Raw genomic sequence first — 20,660 nt, 5'->3', positions numbered from 1 at the left:
CATATGTTATTTATAAGGAATATAATTATATTTAAAAAAAAATATATATTTTTTTTAAGTAATAGCTTCTGGGGTAAAACGCCCCCTACCCTGAGGGGTAAAACGCCCCCCTGAGAGCATAGTTTCTCTCTATCATAATTACTATAATAAAATATTTTTGTCTATCAAATCCTTTGTTTTACACTTAATGCAGTATAACTAGGTGGTAAAATCAAAATATTTGAACAAAACATGAAAAAATTACCTCAAGTGAACTAACTATTTAGCTTGCTAGCAAAGTTAGCTCACTGGTGGAAGGTAGTTAAATTTGGCTATTTTGGACATAGCTGAAATAAATATTAATGTATATACATGTTTATACATTACTTGCCTTTTACTTTTAGAGATTAAAAACTATTGTCTGTTAATTTTGCTGTTGATCTATCAAGCAAACTGGTTTGTAAGAAAGGGGGCATTTTACCCCACCTTGGGGGGCGTTTTACCCCGCCGCTGGGGCAAAACGCCCCCTTTGTACAAAAATATTTTCAGTCAAAATGCTAATTAATTATGAAGGCTGAGCAATTTTAATATTTGGTGAATAACTCCTGCCATAGTCACTCAAAACCGGTATGGTAATTCTAGTCACATTTATGTTTTGTTTCACTGTGATGTCACATTTTCCTTAAGGGGGGCGTTTTCCCCCACCCTACCCCGTGAAATATATCTTTACCGTGAAATAAAATTAGTCATACCGTGAAACAGAATTTTGGTCATACCGCCCACCCCTACCGTGTGGGAGTTTCACTTGAAAAACTCGTGGTTTAAAACTTTCCACACATGCCAGCATGATGAAACTTAGTGTACAAGTTTCCATATCAACTCTATTGTACCTAGGACGTAATGTGTTATTCCCCTTTGCTGTGTGTCTGATGTCTCGATGCTGACAGTGATGGTGTAGTTCGGGTTCTCCGCTTCTCAGTGATCGGGTTCAGATGCGGCAGATTTGTGATACTTGTGTATCTCAAGTTTCGCCTTTGTTTTGCAATTGATATTTCTTTTGTTTACTTATCTTGTCGCTGAGTTATGTATTTAGGCTAATATTTATTTATTTCGGAAGCCGTAGGGAGGACGTTGCCATTCGTTTTCTCTTGTTTATTGGTCAGTTGGGGAGTAAGCGAAGGCTTTAGTATTTTATTTGGGATTTTTCTTTTGTCAGGTAAGTAACATTTAATTCCTCTTTAGTTTGGTTCACTTTTGTTTGTTATTTTGACCTGAACCCCTCCTGAAGATTCACGCTTCCTGATATTCATTTCTGTGTGAATAAGCTTTTGTGTCACTATATCTCGCTCTGCAGTGTTTGTGTGTGAGCTGGGACAGGAGAAGGGATATATCAAACTATTTATTTTGTCATCAGCATTCCTAATCCTAGATGGGAGGTAGTGACATATATAGAGAAAAATATTGAGCAAAAATAAAAAATCTTTAGAAGATATATATCGCTAGATATCACTGACCATGTATTTAACCATTTACTAAAGTTAGTTTTTCATCAGTTTTTTTGTGTTTATTTAAAACTAGACAAATCTGATATTATTTTAATCTTATATCCGTTATTTAACAGTTGATATGTTTCTTTAATGCTGAACAGCAGAAACACTCGCCGGGTTTAAACCCCAGTTGCTCAGGCGGGGCATGTTGTCACACTGCATTACAATGACCACTAATATAACCATTCTATTCTATTAAAGGGTATTCAGAGTGGTTGCTAGGGTGTTCATGGTGGTTGCTAGGCGGTTGCTAGGGTATTCTGGGTGGTTGCTAGGGTTTTGCTTGGGTGTTCTGGATGGTTGCTAGGCAGTTGCAAGGGTGTTGTAGTGGTTGCTATGGTGTTCCTAGGGTATTCTGGGTGGTTGCTAGGGCGTTTTGGTGGTTGCTATGGTGTTGCTAGGCGGTTGCTAGGGTATTCTGGGTGGTTGCTAGGGTGTTCTTGGTGGTTGCTAGGGTGTTCTAGGTGGATGCTATGCTGTTTTGCTAGGGTATTCTGGGTGGTTGCTAGGGTATTTTGGGTGGTTGCTAGGCGGTTGCTAGGGTATTCTGGGTGGTTACTAGGGTATTCTGGGTGGTTGCTAGGGTGTTACTAGGTGGTTGCTATGGTATTTTGGGTGGTTGCTAGAGTGTTGGTAGGCGGTTGCTAGGGTATTCTGGGTGGTTGCTAGGGTGTTCTTGGTGGTTGCTAGGCGGTTGCTAGGGTATTCTAGGTGGTTGCTATGCTGTTTTGCTAGGGGTATTCTGGGTGGTTGTTAGGGTGTTCTGGGTGGTTGCTAGGGTGTTGCTAGGGTGTTCTGAGTAGTTGCTATGGTGTTGCTATGCGGTTGCTAGGGTATTCTGGGTGGTTGCTATGCTGTTGCTAGGGTATTTTGGGTGGTTGCTAGCCGGTTGCTATGGTTTTTGAGTGGTTGCTAAGGTGTTCTGGGTGATTGGTAGGTGGTTGCTAGGGTGTTTTGGGTGGTTGCTATGGTGTTGCTAGGTGGTTGCTAGGGTGTTCTGGGTGGTTGCTAGGGTGTTTTGGGTGGTTGTTATGGTGTTGCTAGGCGATTGCTAAGGTATTTTACTTGGTTGCTAAGTTGTTGCTAGGTGGTTGCTATGCTGTTGCTAGGTGGTTGCTAGGGTATTCTGGGTGGTTGTTAGGGTGTTCTGTGTGGTTGCTATGGTGTTGCTAAGCGGTTGCTAGGCGAATCAAATGAGTCCACAACTCCTGTGTTATGGGTTGTGTTGTAAGTCTTCTGAAGCCATATCATAGCTTCTTCTTTTTCTTTTCTTTTTCTCTTCTTTTTTTGTCTAAAAAGACTAAACTTGAAGTTATAATTTCAGAGATCAAATGTCTTATATTCAAATGCAAATGATAAAGGAATAAGAAAAAATGCATGGCATTATTGGTGCCAAACCTGTGATATTATTTTACATGTAAAAATAACATGAATGAGATTTGAGAGCATGAGGGAAGATTTTCAGAGAATAACTGATTTAAAAAATACAAGTACACACAGTCAAACAATACAATTTCACGCATAAAAGTCAATAATAAGTAATAATAATCAATAAAATATACTAAATAAATGTAAGCCCACTGAATCAAACTTAAATAGGGGAGCCAGGGGATGGTTGTAACAATTTTGACCTTTCTGTCTATATCTTGTAGTACTTTGAAGTCAGTGTGTTCAAAATGTGAGCCAAACTAGTTACAAGTGTCTGCTATTAAATGACATAGCTATTATCTTTGCAACACAAACAGAAAATGCATGGTTTAGTTTGAAACACGAGGAGTGAAATGTTACAATTCTCCCCATAGTCTGGGTTAGTTGTAACATACCCTGGGGTGAGATGTAACATTATGAAATAAGGATTTTGACAAAAAAAAATGCTTTTGAAAGGTTTTTATTCAACACTGACTTTTCAATGTAACTGATGTGTGTGTGTCACTCGTAGTCTCAGTGTGTTTGTCACTCTCAGTCATAGTAATTGACCATTATAAATTGAACTTGAACACAAACATTGTTTGTTGGTAAGCATGTTTGTTACTGCCAGTGTTAGTATTGGCCATAATAAAATTGAACACTTGAACTGTGTGTGTGTGTGTGTGTGTGTGTGTGTGTGTGTGTGTGTGTGTGTGTGTGTGTGTGTGTGTGTGTGTGTGTGTGTGTATGTGCCTTATAACACACCTGCATATGAGGACACTCGGAAAAATTAGGACATTTTGGGGGTCCTCATTTTTCAAATGGCTTTAAAAACATACTAAGCAGTGTTTTTTTTAAATGTAAAAATGCAGAATGTTTCCTGTGATGGGGAGGTTTAGGGATAGGGGCAGTGTAAGGGGACAGAATATACTGTTTGTGCAGTATAAAAACCATTACGCCAATGGAATGTCCTCACAAAGATAGTAAACCTGACATGTGTGCGTGCGTGCGTGTGTGTGTGACTCTGTTGTTACTCTGTCATAGTAATTGACCATAATAGATTGAACTTGAACACTTGAACATTCTATTTGTGTAAGCACGGTTGTTACTGTCAGTCTATACTATACTCTATAGTATTGACTATGTTGTTACTAACCCAGAGTCATGTAGCCATGAACTAGCTCACCTTACAGCTAACAGGCAAAATATTAGCACTAACAACTTGCTTGGAAAATATCTACACAGACACACAATAAACATAATAAAAGTTTGATGAGTTTAACTACAGAGCAGAAATTCCCATAACAAAAAACAAAAAAAGTAAATAAAGTAACTTTCTTATCTCAAAATAGTTTTTTTCCACTCTAACATGTGCTGTGTCTGCTGTTTATAGAGTTCGAGTTCCTCTAATTTCCCCCAAAGCACTTTGAGGTCTCGTGGTAATGAACAATCTCTCTCTCTCTCTCTCTCTCTCTCTCTCTCTCTCTCTCTCTCTCTCTCTCTCTCTCTCTCTCTCTCACGCACACACACCGTCTCACGCAAGAGGTTTAGCTCAAAGGAAATAGCCTAGCTAGAACGGAAACACAAGATCATAGAGGCACTTCTTCTTCTCGGTTGTTTCCGCATCACTCCTCTGTCTTTACATCTGGTCCAGTTCATCACTCCTCACTGGTGTGTGTTTCGTGTTTCTGCTCATAAAGCTGATTCTCCAGCATCAACAGGAGGAGTTTGGGTCTGCTCTTCATCTTCCATCACTCACTCGCTTCAGGTAGGCGTTTCATATCAACTGCTTCAAAATTAAGTAGATCTATAACATTTTAAGTATACAAGCCTCGTGATATGGAATTTCCCGTGATGCCTTTCCAGCCAAAACATTGGAGCCATTTTGTGTAGCACATGTGAAGATGGTGAAAAGGCAAGCTTAACTTTCTATAAACTTAATTGATAAAATATTAGATTTTGACGTTTTAACATTATTAAACACTTGGTTATTGTGTTAGTGGGTGAAGATTTTCTGAAATGCAACGTGATGAAGACACTGTAAAGAGGTATTTGACTATAGCCTGAAAGGTCTGATTATTTACACACTGTTACAACAGAAATTATTATTATTATTTTTCACAATGACATTTGAGTTCATGATTTTAATGTAGTTTTTTTTTTTTTTTAAGACTAAAGACTGAAGACAGACTGTTGATCTTTGAATAAAAATATATTTGTTTCAGGTTTGAAATTCATTATCTTTTATTATAGGCTGTAGTCTGATATCATGTGACAACGACGACTCTGTCTATTAAACCTTCAAAATTATTATCAAAATAAGTAAATGCCCTTTAAACGAAAGTTTAGCTTCAAATAAAGATTGTAGATCTATTACACTGTAAGGCTATTCCAGTAGTGACTGTTAAAATGTTTATTTTGAGGTCTTTTGAAAAGGTAAAGCACTTTGATGTCTCCTGGTATGAAAAGGTGACTCCAGAATCTATCTATCTATCTATCTATCTATCTATCTATCTATCTATCTATCTATCTATCTATCTATCTATCTATCTATCTATCTATCTATCTATCTATCTATCTCTCACTCACACGCACACCACACACACACGCACGCATTCTCACACGAGAGGTTTAGCTCAAAGGAAACAGTCATACAGAGAGGAAACTGAAGATCAAAGAGGCACGCCCTTCTTCTTCTCGGTTGTTTCCGCATCGCTGCTCTATCTTTACATCTGCTCCAGTTCATCATTCCTCACTGGTGTCTCGTGTGTTTCTCCTCATAAAGCTGTTCATCTGGTCCAGTTCATTCATATTTTTCTGTTCATTAAATTCTCCACATCCAGCATCAACAGGAGGAGTTTGGGTCTGCTCTTCATCTTCCATCATCACTCGCTTCAGGTATCAGCTGTGTTTCATATAGGCTATGTGGACTGATGTTTGATACGAAAAAGTATATATCGACTATATATATATATAGCCTATAGTATCGACTACTATAACAATTGCTTCAAAATTAAGTAATAGCATAACATTTTAAGTATACAAGCCTCGTGATATGGAATTTCCCGTGATGCCTTTCCAGACAAAAAATTGGAGCCATTTTGTGTAGCACATCATGTGAAGATGGTGAAAAGGTATTTGCTTAACTTTCTATAAACTTGGTAAAATATTAGATTTTGACGTTTTAACATTATTAAACACTTGTTTATTGTGTTAGTGGGTGAAGATTTTCTGCAACGCAACGTGATGAAGACACTGTAAAGAGGTAAGCTTAACTTTTTTAACTCAAGGTACACTCGTTCATTGCATTTTTGGTCAAGAAATTAACTTTTAAACTGAATTTCAGAATTGCTACGAATTTCCATTAGGGTGACCAGACGTCCCGAAATCTAAGATGTTGTCCCGAATCCCGAAATATTTGCGATTATATTTGTGTAGTATAATTTTCGGGGCAAGTCCCGAAATCTAAAACAGCTTAGATCAAGCTAAAAAAAAAATAGCCTAGTTTTTAATGTTTTATCAGACACTAACTTCTCAAGATTTTGCTTTAGTATAATTTTCGGGACAAAGTGATCAGACGTCCCGAAAATTAGGCTATACTAAAGCAAAATCTTGATGTCTGAAAACATTAAAAGCTGTCCGTGGAGGTTGAGTCGTCCTGCAGCCCCCGCCGGCTCCTCGTTGGCTACAGCATCTTTTTTGTTTCTTTTTTTGAAATTCTACAAAAATAGCCTATCGTAAATTCGTAGGCTTGAATTTAGATATTGATAAGCGAGCGCAAGTTGCCGCAGCCGCTAATAAAGAGTGATTTATGGCGTTCCGATAGGCTCTTTTATGAGACTTTGCAGCACACACTCGTCTCAATGAACGTGACGTCTGCGTCTGCTGCAAGGGGGTTTCCAGCACATTTCACACATTTATTCGTTCTTTTATTTTTCCCCACTGATCTTCAATTATTTTATTAGCAATCACGTGATTTTACCTTGCATGTATAGCTTTTTATTCCAAATAGTAAGTATTAATTTACACAAATGATCATGTTAAAATTTGTGTTTGCCATTGTTTCTTGTCAACATCCACAGATAGCCTACTTATGAAGAAATCATGTACTATTCACCACTAGGAGTCTCTTGACCAACACAAAAGAACGTTGTAAATATTTGGGCTGATTTAACTAACATAAATAATATTTGTAATTTGTAATATGTAATTTTTAATTTTAGAGTTGTAATATTTCGTTTGAGTTTCGCCGAAGTTAGATTGACAGGCGATCTGACAGTTAACAGAATTATACGTAAAAACAGTTAGGCCTACACCTCAAAAGAGAAAGGCGAGCACAGTTTATCATTATTAGGCTATTATTGTTATTTAGCCTAAATGTCTTTGCTTGTGCATAAAAACATTTAGATTTTTATCATCATGTAGCCTACCCGCAGGTACAGAAATATTTTGGCACAATAGTCATAAAAGCTGGAAAAGAATTAGAGCCAGAGTTTCAATTCTCCCATGGTTTTTAACATCACACTTAAACAACATATCCTGATATCCATTCATGTGCTGTAACTAGAAGAGATTATCGATCAGTTCACGTCCTGCTTGGATAGTAAAGAGTCATAAAACGGTGTGTCTATTTATTATTTGAATTCCTTAAAAATGAGAGTGTGGCTTCAGTTGGCCAGCATTTCTAAAAATCCTCTTTTTTTTTGTATTGTTATTTTAAGTAGTATTTGTATTAGTTGTCAGTTATAATTATCAAAATTAAAAGAAATAAACATTTGAAATATATCAGTCTGAGTGTATATGAATGAATATAATATACAAGTTTCACTTTTTGAATGGAATTACTGAATTAAATCAACTTTTGCATGATATTCTAATTATATGACCAGCACCATGAAACCCAAGTGCAGTTGCAGTCCGTTTCCGAGCACGCGCCCCCATGGGAACAGGGACAACGTCTCTTGCGCGGATCATTGTGCTTTTAATAGCTCTTTTTACTATCAAACACGTCCGCAATTTAGAAACTGCAGACGCTGCATTTTACAACAATCACCAATTGTGCTCAGTGCTGATTCTGACGTAAGTTTGGGTGAGAAATGACAGCACGCTGTGATGGGATGAGGCGCTAGACGAACGCGGCTAGTTTTTAATCATTTTACCTCACATATCTAATTTTTATAATCATTGGAAGCCGAAATCGAAAATGAAATTAGATTAACTACCTAGATCAGATGTAGGCCTATATTTCATGGGCAGACTCTCTCGAAGCACTCGGCAGATATCATGAACATCGTCAGATAGCTTCGTGCAGGGTCACCACTTTTGAATAAGAAACAATATCAAGACTATAAAACTCGTCAAAAAACGTGCACACACTCAAACCTGACTGCACATTAAATTTTTGACTTTATTGATTCTGCTTTTATTCGTAATGCGATGGCCCGGTCAACGGGACATAAATTAATCCTTAAAGGATGGGACTTTATTGGACATTTGCACAAAAAGAATAAACTTACCGTGGCCTATATATAAGTCGCTCCGGAGTCGCATATCAATCAAAAATGCGCCACGAGGAAGAAAAAAACATATATAGCCTAAGTCGCACTGGACTAAGTCGCATTTTTTTAGAAATGTATTTCACCAAAAAAAAAAATTACAGACAGTTCTCCGCTACGGACGTGAGCGCTCTAAAGCGGCACTAAAATAATGTTTTAAAACTTTCACAGAGACCTCAAACTGAAAGCACAAAGCCTGTCTTTAAATTTAATTTCGTTTTGTATTAATTGTATCTTAATTTTAATCGATGTTTCATCAACCGATTGTCTTGATTTAATAAATAAGAAGTAAAGGCTATTAGAAAATAGATATTCAGGACACGGAGGCACAATATTACATAACACTCTGTGCTTATGTTTTAAAAAGATAATTTAACATAAATAAAAAATGTTAAATGGCCCACTTAAAGTGTTTATTACAAATAAATTACTAAATGCTAAAAATTAATACATTTGAATGAACAAAACAAACATAGCCCTATGCGTTGCATTTACAATTCTGTGAAAACAGCACCCCCACTTCCGTGAAATACTCAACAGTCCATAGGATGTGCATCAAACTAACATATTATAACATATTTCGAAATTGTAACATGCTTATTTGCGAAAATATACTTATAATTCATATCCCACTTCGTTTTAAGTCTGCATCGGACCTCACTATGTTTTGAGGGTTGATTTTAAGGCAAGAAGAATAGCACTCCCCCTTGCTCCCTAAAGTTTTGGCACTCCCTACCCCTACACAAGAATGCGCAAAAACAAGGGCTAGGGCAAAAAATCTATAGGGGATTTTTGCCCTAGATTTACAGCCCCATAATATCCTATATATAAATAACAGACGCAGACGTCACGCAGACGCAAGTGTTACGTTCATTGAGACGAGTGCATGTTGCACAGTCATATTAAAGAACCGATCGCAACCGCTGGCACACTGCACTGAGCCGCGTTGAGTAGAGTGTTAAATACGTGTTAGAGAAACATAATTAACTTTTTTTCTTTTTTTTTTTTAAAATTGTAACAACAACATTTCAGTCTTTCCAGTTCACATTCGTTATAATAGTAACAATACAATAAGTTAAATGCCGAAAAAAAGGGGAAAAAGAAAAAACAAAAAACAAAAACAATCAAGTTACCAATAAAGAAAAATAAATTTTATGACCAAAACCAAAGGTTTGAAGTGCTTTAAATAAAAAAGTATGTTCCACCGTATCAAAAGCCTTGTAAAAATCAAGAAAAACTATAAGGGAGTCATTATCAATGTTTTCAGAGTAGTCTAATAAGTCAAGAACAAGCCTTATGTTGGAACTAATATGACGGTTGGGCATAAATCCAGTTTGAGTTCGGCGATCATTTCTCCAAGATCTTTTTTTTTAACCTTTTACCATATACCAATGAGATAATTTTGTAATCTATAATTAAGAGCGTAAGTCTCCAATTTTCTATCATAAGGTGATCTTTTTCCGGTTTAGGAATTAGTGTTATAATACCCTGTTTCATGCTTGTTGACATTTCTTTCCTATCTTGACATTCCTTTAATAATTCCAATAAAGGATCCACAATAATATTCCAAAAATGTAAATGGAATTCAACCGAGAGGCCGTCGTTGCCTGGAGATTTTCCTTTTTTCATTGATTGGATTGCTTCTGATATTTCTGATTTTGTGATGGGTCGTTCACAGTTAGTTTTGAAGGGCTCTGAAATGGTTGGTGTCTATTTTTTAATTGATTCAATAAACTTATCACAATGAATCATTGATTTGGGAATTTGATTTGTATATGTTACTATAGAATGAATAAACAAATTTGGAAATGTCCAAATGATTAGTGGTTATGACATCATCAATCTTGAGTGCAGAGATATTGTTTCTTTTTTTATTTCGTTTCTCTAGGGAAAAAAAGTAGAGTTCTTTTCGCCTAATTCCAACCATTTTGCTCTTGGCCTTGAAGGCTCCTTTAGCCATATTAATGATCTATTTCGTCTTTTAGTCTCTTCAATTTAATTTCTTCTTCCTCTAATAGACTATCTTTCTTCAATGATGTATTTAGTTTGTTCATGATACTAATTTCTTTTGAGTCGTTATTATTTTTTATTTCTTTACACTTCTTAGTTAAGAAAGGCTCTTATTTTGTATCAATGTTTAATACACATTGCGTGGGTTTTTTTATGTTTATTTTTTTTGTGGAAACCTTGATAATTTTTTCACTTTTGATTAATTCATGCGTCCTTGCTAAATAAAATTATTATTTTATATACTAGGCTACTTAATCAAAACCTTTGAATGGTTATCTTGGTTTCCAGGGAAAAAAGAACAATATTAAGCAGCTGTTAGAGCATCAAATTCTGAGTGACATCAGAATGACCTAAAAATATCATTTTAATATCTAAAAAACCGAAGCAGCACAAACGAAAATGTTACCGGCACAAACCAGCACAAACGAACGAGCCTATTTTGGGTGAAACTCCTTTTCTATGGGGCGCCGTTTGTAAAGCGGCTCACGCTGAAAATAACAGCAACATTTTGTCACATTTAGCTTCAAACAATGTTTAAAAAACTGGTATGAATTTTTGATGGTCACTTTTTACCACGTTTACAACAATATTTGTCAACTTAGAGATATTTTAAATAGTTAAATCTAAATATTAAATGTTACACCTAAATGCTAAATCTAAATCTAAATGTTAAATCTAAATCTAAATGTTAAATCTAAATATAAATCTAAATGTTAAATCTAAATGTTAAATCTAAATCTAAATGTTAAATCTAAACGTTAAATCTAAATGTTAAATCTAAATCTAAATGTTAAATCTAAATGTTAAATCTAAATATAAATGCTAAATCTAAATCTAAATGTTGAATCTAAATGTTTCGGGTGAAACTAAATATTTAACTAATATGCAAATTCAAAATGCCGATAACCGGAAGTGCCAAAATAAAAGCTCGAGTGTGTGTTTATAGCATGGTTTATAGTGTCAAATAACGAATAAAAACCATCTCATAATAATAACTATAATATAACGATAATAACTACCTAAAATAATAAACACGTTTGGAGAAACTGTAGAGTTTCGTGATGAGAGTGATGACATGACATTCAGTCAAATGGCGCTTTTCCATTACCAGTACCAGCTCAACTCGACTCGACTCGACTCGCCTCGTCTCGGCTCGCTTTTCGCTCCGTTTTCCATTGCAGATAGTACCTCCACAATAGTACCTGGTCGTCATAGCGACGCCGCAGGAAACTGCCGTGACTTAATCTTTTACGCGAGACGCGCGAGACACACCCGCTACCCACACACACAGGACAATGGAGGAAATCGAGTGTATGCTGTTTTTGGATGTTTTTGTTTTTGTTTTTGCTGTTTTTTATTCAGGATACTCCGTCTGGCGCGTGCAATGATGACGCAGTGAATAGTGACGATTCTCTCTGACCAATCAGCAGTCTGCCGTGTTTTCACGTCACATTTTAGTATCGCCTCGGCTCGCCTCAGCTCGCTTGGAACCTCGCCGGAGGTGGTACGAAAAAAAGTACCTGGAAGCGGGTACAGGTACAACTTTTACACAGTGGAAAACCAAACAGAGCCGAGCCGAGTCGAGTCGAGGCGAGCCGAGGCGAGCTGGTACTGTGTAGTGGAAAAGCGCCAAAAGTGAGCCCCCTCGTGGCTGGCTATTATGGCTGCAGGTCATAAGTCCCGCACTTTTCATAAAAGTGACGCTAGCCTACTCTTCAAATACAGTTTCTCCAAATGTGTTTATTATTTTAGGTAGTTATTATCACGATAATCCATGTCCAAGAGTCCATTTCCTCGGATGAGATGGTTTTTATTCGTTATTTGACACTATAAACCATGCTATAAACACACACTGACCTCCTCGAGCTTTTATTTTGGCACTTCCGGTTACCGGCATTTTTCATATTAGTTAAATATTTAGTTTCACCCTAAACATTTAGATTCAATATTTAGATTTAGATTTAACATTTAGATTTAGATTCAACATTTAGATTTAGATTTAACATTTAGATTTAACATCTAGATTTAGATTTAACATTTAGATTTAACATTTAGATTTAGATTTAATATTTAGATTTAACATTTAGATTTAGATTTAGATTTAACATTTAGATTTAACATTTAGATTTAACATTTAGATTTAGATTTAGATTTAACATTTAGATTTAGATTTAGCATTTAGATTTAACATTTAACATTTAGGTGTAACATTTAATATTTAGATTTAACTATTTAAAATATCTCTAAGTTGACAAATATTGTTGTAAATGTGGTAAAAAGTGACCGTCAAAAATTCATACCAGTTAAATACAACATTGTTTGAAGCTAAATGTGACAAAATGTTGCTGTTATTTTCAGCATGAGACACTTTACAAACGGCGCCCCATACTTTTCTCCGGACACTGAAGCCTTTATAAAATAACGCAGTGCTTTGCACAGCCATAACAGCACCGAGACTCACTCGCACGCTATTGGCTGGTCAGTGGAGTAAAATTCTGTCATTTATTGCTTTAAAACAGGTTCTTCATTTGAGTTGAGTCATGATGTCTAACATCAGTGTGTGTTGTGGAGAGATTGAGAGCGCTGTGGGGTTTGTGTATGTGATTCTGCATGTTATACTGAATCACACACTCAATGAAGACTGTGAGCAGAGCTGGTATTCAGAGGTGACTATCACACACACACACACACACACACACACACACACACACACACACACACACACTGACACACACACGTATTTGTTTATATATAGCACATTTAAAAACAGCAAACAGGGCTGACCAAAGTGCTGAACAATACACAGGGTATAAAACAAGGACATAACCACACATTCATGACAAAAGCTCACAATGTATTAAAAGCTAAAGAAAAAAAGTAGGTTTTAAGAGAGGATTTAAAAACAGTTAGAGATTGAGCCGCTCTGATGTAAAATGGAAGGCTGTTCCACAGCCTAGGGCCAGCAATCGCAAAGGCTCTGTCTTCTCTATTCTTTAACTGTGATCTGGGGACAGACAAACGTTTCTGATCACCAGACCTCAGGTTTCGTGTGGGATTATGTGGACAGAGAAGCTCGGACAAATAGCTCGGTGCCAGATTATTTACGTATTTAAAAACAAAGAGAAGAATTTTAAATTCAATTCTAAAATGCACTGGTAGCCAATGCAGCGATTTTAAAATAGGTGAAACATGATCAAATTTGCGTTTTCTTTTGAGGAACTTTGCAGCAGCATTCTGTACTAGTTGGAGACGAGCAATAGAGTGTTTGGGTATGCCATAGTAGAGGGAGTTGCAATAGTCCAACCACGATGTAATGAGCGCATGGACAGCAATCTCTAAGGTTTTCTCAGAAAGAGAGGATCTGATCTTAGAGAGAAGACGTAGCTGGAAAAAGCAAGAACTAATCACTGCATTAATTTGTTTTTCAAATTTGAGGTTCTGATCCCAGAAAACACCTAAGTTTTTAATGCAAGATGAAGTTGGAGAGAGGTGATCCAGATCAATGTTACTGCTATTGAAGTTGTCATGGGGGCCAAAGACTATAACCTTGGTTTTGGATTCATTCAAAAATAAGAAATTTTGAGAAAACCACATTTTTACTTCTTCTAGGCATGCAAAAAGAGATTTCAGAGCAGTAACTTTGTTGCGTTTCAGAGGCAAATAAATTTGTGTATCATCTGCATAGCAGTGAAATGATACACCATGCTTTCTGAAAATGGAGCCCAGAGGAAGTAAATACAGGGAAAAGAGAATGGGTGCGAGAATAGACCCCTTTTCCCAGTAGACCACTCCACAGGTCTAGTAGACCCCTTTTCCCATAGACCACTCCACAGGAGAACAGGCGAGGAAGAAGAATTACCCAGTTTAACAGAGAAACTTCTATTCGTTAGATACGACAACTGAGGACAGTTCCCTGGATGCCCACAAAATATTCTAGTCGGGATAAAAGAGTTTTATGATCAACTGTATCAAAAGCTGAGGTTAAGTCTAACAGTATTAGGATCACCGAGTCACCAGCGTCAGTCGCTAATAGTATATCATTAGAAACCCTTAATAAAGCAGATTCGGTGCTGTGCAGAGGTTTAAAACCAGACTGGAAAGTTTCAAGAATTTAATTTGAGCTAAGAAAGGACTGGAGTTGATTAAGAACCGTTTTCTCCAATGCTTTTGTAATAAAAGGTAGTGTCGAGATAGGTCGAAAATTATTAAAATCCCTATCATCAAGTGAAGGTTTCTTGAGAAGAGGTGTAACAGTAGCTTGTTTTAGGCTATCAGGGATAGTCCCTGTGCTCAAGCATTTATTCAGAAAAGACACCAAACTTGTTCCAACTGAATCAAAAATTTGTTTCAAAATACGGGGAGAAAGAACATCAAGAGAGCAGAAGGAAGGTTTCAAGTGATCAACAATTTCTCTGAGAGACAGAAGAGAAACTGGGTCAAAGACGCTCCATATGACTGAAGAACAACCCAGTTCAGGAGAGACAATAGCAGAAGGTTGTAACTGAGATCTTAGAGAGGTGATCTTCTCACAGAAAAACCTTGAGAAACCTTCACATAACGATACTGAGGGATTGAAATCACATTTACAGGAGGATTTAGAGCAGAATTTAACACAGAAAATAAGGCTTTTGAACTATGATGGTTTTTTAAAATTAAATTAGAAAAACACTTAGACTTACCAGACATCATGGCTTTCTGAAAAGCACTGAGGGAGTTTTTCAGCATTTCATAAGAAATTTGTAGCTTATCACACGTACGCACACACTCATGATCTGATCCTCTTGTGTGTATTCAGGACTGGCGTCTGATAGCAGATCCATCTGATCCTGAAACACTGAGTGATCACACACACACACACACTCACACTCGATCCTCTTGTGTGTATTCAGGACTGGTGTCTGATAGCTGATCCATCTGATCCTGAAACACTGAGTGATCACACACACACACTCACACTCGATCCTCTTGTGTGTATTCAGGACTGGTGTCTGATAGCTGATCCATCTGATCCTGAAACACTGAGTGATCACACACACACACACACTCACACTCGATCCTCTTGTGTGTGTTCAGGACGGGCGTCTGATAGCTGATCCATCAGATCCACACAGACTGATAGATCCTGTTTTTTCAGTCTCATCTGATCATCTCGTCACGTCTCGCTGTGTGAATGTCCTTCATGAGATCCTCTGTGACGCTTCAGGAGTAAATTAACTCTCAACACATCATTCCTCTGTTTTCATATTTAATATTTCATTAACATGATTCTCTAATGCTTCTTTCTTTCATCTCAGTTCAGAATGGAGACCCTGTTCAGAGGTGAGAGATACTCTTGTGTAAAACATCAGTGTGTCCTGAATCAGACTCTGTGTTGAACTGAATCTCCTGTAAGAGAATCTTGATGATTGTGAATGTGTTTTTCAGTGAGGAATGAAACTGCAGCGACTCCAAACTCAGGTGAGTTTCAGCTGATAAACGTGTGTCTAATTCACTAATAAAACACTGATTCAGACTCAGTCCAGTGTGAATGTTTTCTGTCATATTGTCTGATATTTGTGATCGTTGTGTGTTTTAAAGATGTGAATGAAGCTTCTCCGTCTCTCCAGATCTCAGGTAAAACATCAAGAGCTTTAAACATCAACTTTAATATTGATTTATCATTATAGATCAGCTGATTTCATTGGTTCATTAATTGAGTGGATCAGCTGTATTATTTTGTTGTTTGTGTATGGCTTGTATAGATCAGTTCTGGTGGATTTCTGCTCTTCTCATCATTATTCTGTTTCATACTGTGTAAAAACATCTTCAGGTGAGTCCAGACTGATCTCAGTTCAGTCAGTAAATCTCAAGAGTTCATGTAGTCATATTCACCTCCATCATCAGATTGCAGTATCTTAACCATCTAAAAATTATACAATAATATGTAATAATCAGATTCAGTGTGTTGTCAGATGTTTTCAGAGAAAAGGGTGGTTCATCTGTCAGACTGATGATGATACAGACAACAGGTGAGTGAATCCTGTAGTTCAACACTTGATGATGATCATGGGTTCAATTCCCAGTCTTTCTTTCTCTCAGTTTGAGATTCACTCCATTACATTTACATGAATGAATCAAATGTGCTCTCTAAATGCAGTGTTAGTCACTCGGATAAAAGCATCTGCAAAGCATAATGGAGTGTACCAATACTAAGAGAAAGAAAGATTGCAATAATTTCAGAGCTGAAACGGATGGATAATGTTTAACCTACAGTTGACACTATAATGAAGTTTTATCTGGTGCATCTCTAGGTCACAGATGAAGGTCAGATGTAATGATCCTCATTCAGTGCAGGAATCTCAGCAGTTAAAGGCTTCAGAGACAGAGGTCTGCATCAACATCATGGGTGATTTTACAATGACCAATCCAGCCCCCCCTCAAGACAACCAGTCAGTCCGCCCCAATAGTGACGTTGCGCCTGCCACAACTTATGTCAGCTAGCCACAACTAATAAGACTAATAAGGGTGATTTACAGGTTTTCTACTAGACCAATGATTTTATGTGGGCTCAATAACCAAGGAAACACTCAAGTACCCAACATTTGTTAGATACAAATGTAAAATTTTAATTTATGTACCATCATAGTATTAAAAACTCATGGGGGACATCAGGTTGACGCAATCATGACAGGTACAGTTCAACTGACCATGTATTTGTAATTAATGATAATCAGCAATAAGTTTGCTTAGAGAAGTATAAGGCATAAAAAAACAGGATAATATATTCAGCTCAGGGTTTCAAAGGTTGCTAAATACATACATTAAATCAGTGAATGTGATCAACTAACATGCAGAATTTCATTGCACAGCAAACCTCACATATCCATTAATAAATCACTGAAATACCACAAGAATAAATACACACCAAATATCAATCAGGTCATTCCATCAATACCACTCACGATAAATACATTGCCGTCATCAATATACAGTATAAGAAGCATATGGGAAATAACAATAGCCTGCTCTCCTACCCCCTTACTTTACACACAGATAGTGCCGGGGGACCAGTAGTAGTTGCACACATAAAATAGGGCCTCACTGGCGAACAAAGCAATACCAACGTATATGTCAACCAAACATACAACAGTAATAATAAGAGTGTACTGCTGGCTTTCTTACCCTCTACCGGACGTGGGTAACAGCGTTCAGGGAAATCTACAGCCACCGCTAAACTTAATAGGGGAAAAACCCAACATAATTTCCCTCTCAGTCTATTCGCACACATCATACAACAATCTCCAGCCCACAAACAGGCACGGCAGCCTCGGCAAGGAGCTCAGCAGCCCTGTAGAATACAATAGTGATTCCTGTGAAATAAATGACCAGTTAAAGACAAGAACAAGAAAAAAAATTAAATATCAAAATACTCTGTGTATGTATGTACTGTATAGTGAAGAATGTTAGGGTATCATGGATTTTTACAAGTTGAAAAACATGTTGGAGAGAGATGTGGCAAAGGGTACAGCAAACAGAACTGGGAACAAGGAGGAATGGGACGTCTTTTGCAAATTAAGAAATCAAGAAACTCAAATGTAAAGAATGTAAATAAATGTAAAATAAATGAATGTTAATATGACTATAAAAAATGTGGAGTACACTCAATGAAACAATGGATAGAAAACCAAGTCAAATTCGTTCTTTTACTTGTACAGGTGACTCATTTTTAGCTATTTTTAAACCATATGAAATTGGAAATTATTTCAATGATTTTTTCATAAATAAAGTTGATAAATGAAGAGAAGAAATGTTTTTTGGCAGAATCAGTTTGCCACATCTTTAATATCAGTATTTTAAAAGGATTTTCCTTTAGTTTGGAAAGATGCAAAGGTTATTCATCTACAGAAAAATACAGCACTGGCTTAATATTCATAATAATCGACCAATAAGTTTGCTACCAGTTCTTAGCAAAGTATTGAAAATGATAGTTATAGCCATTTTAATGATTTTTTCCCTGTTATAGCGCCACCAAGTGGCCAATCGTTGCATATATTGCGAACATTTTTGTTCCTCTTAGTGACCGTGAATTGAAATTTAGAATTTTTTTATGATTATTGATAGTCACTCTCCAGATAATATTTCTGCACTGGTTTGGTTCCAATCAGGGGCATCCGCAAATCCGAGGCATGCAGTTTGTCCGCCTTGAGGATTCCAACGATATAAGACACTTGAGCCTAACGGTTCTGATCTACATCTTCCATCACTCACTCGCTTCAGGTATCAGCTGTGTTTCATACATATGTGGACTGATGTTTGATACGAAAAATAGATTTGTAATAATGTCTGCGTGAAAAATATTTACAGCAAAAAATAACATGGAGTGAATAAGCGCGTCTTTAATTCTCTGATGCTCGATATGAAATGATGCTGTCACAAAATCCTGACTTTATTAGAATGTGTGTCAATGTCAGAGTTTGATCTGTGTGAAGGAAACACCCCAGGTGAATATGATATATATATATATATATATATATATATATATATATATATATATATATATATATATATATATATATATATATATAATCACCAGACTTCATCAGTTGATTGATTACATTGATGAATGCAAAAAAATATTGTTGTATTAAGTTTTCTGAAATTGTATATTTAAAGATGCAAATGATGCGTTATCTAATTAAGTAGGCCTATGCGCTAATTTGCATACCTTTCTAAAGCAAAAATCTGAACATTGGATGAAGTCATTGAACAAACCCCTGTAAAACCCTTCAGAATATGGATAAGAATAACACTACAGTTTGGTTGACAGTGAAAAACACTGTTTTTAGTGTCTTGCCTTTACGAGTTTGACATTGATCCGTTCTGCAGATTGTACAGGATTTTGTGTTTAGCAGTTTAATAAATGATTATTAGTATTTATTTATTTATTGTATTTTATTTATTTTTATTGTCAAATATAATTCCGTCTAAAGGTTTATGGAAGAAAATAAATGTACAATGTTTAGGGGAGAGCGGGGCACAACACTTTTGGACTTTATCAGTTTGTGTAAATGGTTCAGAGTAGGCTATTTTTTACTTTATTTTTCCCACTTTAATTTCCCACGTCTAGTACAATTATGTGATTTTGTTTTATTAATACAGTGTAGGCCTACTTTTTTTACAATATAACATGACCATATTAAAAAAAAAAATACAAGACAAACTAAAATATTTTTTCAATAAAATACAATTAACTTTTTCATATAAAATAATAGCATTTTAATAATTCAAAATAAACTTTTTTTTTGTTTTTTTAGTTTATCATCGAACACACCGGAAAACACAGTTATACAGCATAGTTAAAAACTAATAATAATTAATTATTTCTGAGAGCGCGCTCGATAGTGCGCGAGAGAGACCGAGTGACACTGTGGTTCTATTTAGGGACGAGTCACACTAGAGTTTGGTTTTTGAATAATAAGTTATAAATATGAAGTTAACCGAGAAGTTTTTGTTTACTGACCAAAAGAGAGAAGTAAGCTATAGGCTACATCCTGCTAATTCAGTGGTAAGAATGTAATTGTTGTTTTTATTTTGTTGTCCATTTATCGAACTGACATGCCTCTTATATAGTAATTTTATATAACTATATACAATTGACTAATGCTCGGACACACTCGGTCTCTTTCGCGCGCATGTCGCTCGCGTGCAGACCATAGACGGTCTCTCTCACGCACTGTCAAGCGCGCTCTCGGAGACACTCGGTCTCTCTCTCGCGCATGTCGCTCGCGTACAGACCATAGACTGTCTCTCTCGCGCATGTCGCTTCGCTTTTGTCCAGTCCGGAGCCTCATATTGTTGGTAGGACGGCGAGCGCACACTGTGATAGACGAGCTGCTCTCAAGCCTGGTTTCACTGTGAGAACATGCCGCTCTCCGCTCTTTGATCGCGTTCTTCTCAGAGCGACTCCGCCCCTCGCGCTCTCCCCTTTCCTTTCGCTCTCGAGCCTCGGATGAGGAAACGGTGGAGTCGAGGGTTGAGCAGACGTCAGTGAGATAACGCCGGCTCAGATCCTCCATTGAGAGAGATGTCGCCGTCGCCTGTGCTGTTAGCCCACCCAGACCAGCGGCCTCGTCTCTTTCGGCGGATCGGAGGAGGATCTTAATGATGACTCCCTGTCATTGGC

At 36.8% G+C, this 20,660-nt stretch overlaps 1 protein-coding gene across 3 annotated transcripts; it reads left to right on the top strand.

The window, feature by feature from the left end:
- The first annotated feature begins 4,314 nt into the window (after nucleotides 1-4,314).
- LOC309492692 (uncharacterized protein) lies at nucleotides 4,315-17,896 on the top strand. 3 transcript variants are annotated; one of them, XM_082161689.1, is made up of 14 exons: nucleotides 4,315-4,701; nucleotides 4,800-4,981; nucleotides 5,105-5,158; nucleotides 5,719-5,831; nucleotides 6,016-6,067; nucleotides 6,151-6,198; nucleotides 13,018-13,164; nucleotides 15,572-15,703; nucleotides 15,793-15,817; nucleotides 15,923-15,955; nucleotides 16,076-16,111; nucleotides 16,240-16,291; nucleotides 16,433-16,506; nucleotides 16,789-17,896. In XM_082161689.1, exons 7-14 carry the CDS (start codon nucleotides 13,039-13,041, stop codon nucleotides 16,797-16,799), a joined length of 489 nt encoding a protein of 162 aa, XP_082017815.1. In that variant the 5' UTR covers nucleotides 4,315-4,701; nucleotides 4,800-4,981; nucleotides 5,105-5,158; nucleotides 5,719-5,831; nucleotides 6,016-6,067; nucleotides 6,151-6,198; nucleotides 13,018-13,038; the 3' UTR covers nucleotides 16,800-17,896. The 3 variants fall into 3 exon arrangements, 2 of the variants coding, with proteins under 2 accessions (XP_082017815.1, XP_082017816.1); XR_014203659.1 differs by having other exon boundaries at nucleotides 4,321-4,701; nucleotides 4,800-5,831; nucleotides 16,240-16,307; nucleotides 16,450-16,506; XM_082161690.1 differs by lacking the exons at nucleotides 5,105-5,158; nucleotides 5,719-5,831; nucleotides 6,016-6,067 and having other exon boundaries at nucleotides 4,800-4,848.
- Nucleotides 17,897-20,660: the final 2,764 nt, after the last annotated feature.

This window comes from Leuciscus leuciscus (genome assembly GCF_965113295.1).
Source record: "Leuciscus leuciscus genome assembly, chromosome: 1".
NCBI classification, from domain to species: Eukaryota; Metazoa; Chordata; class Actinopteri; order Cypriniformes; family Leuciscidae; genus Leuciscus; species Leuciscus leuciscus.
This window is presented reverse-complemented; position numbering and strand designations above follow the sequence as displayed.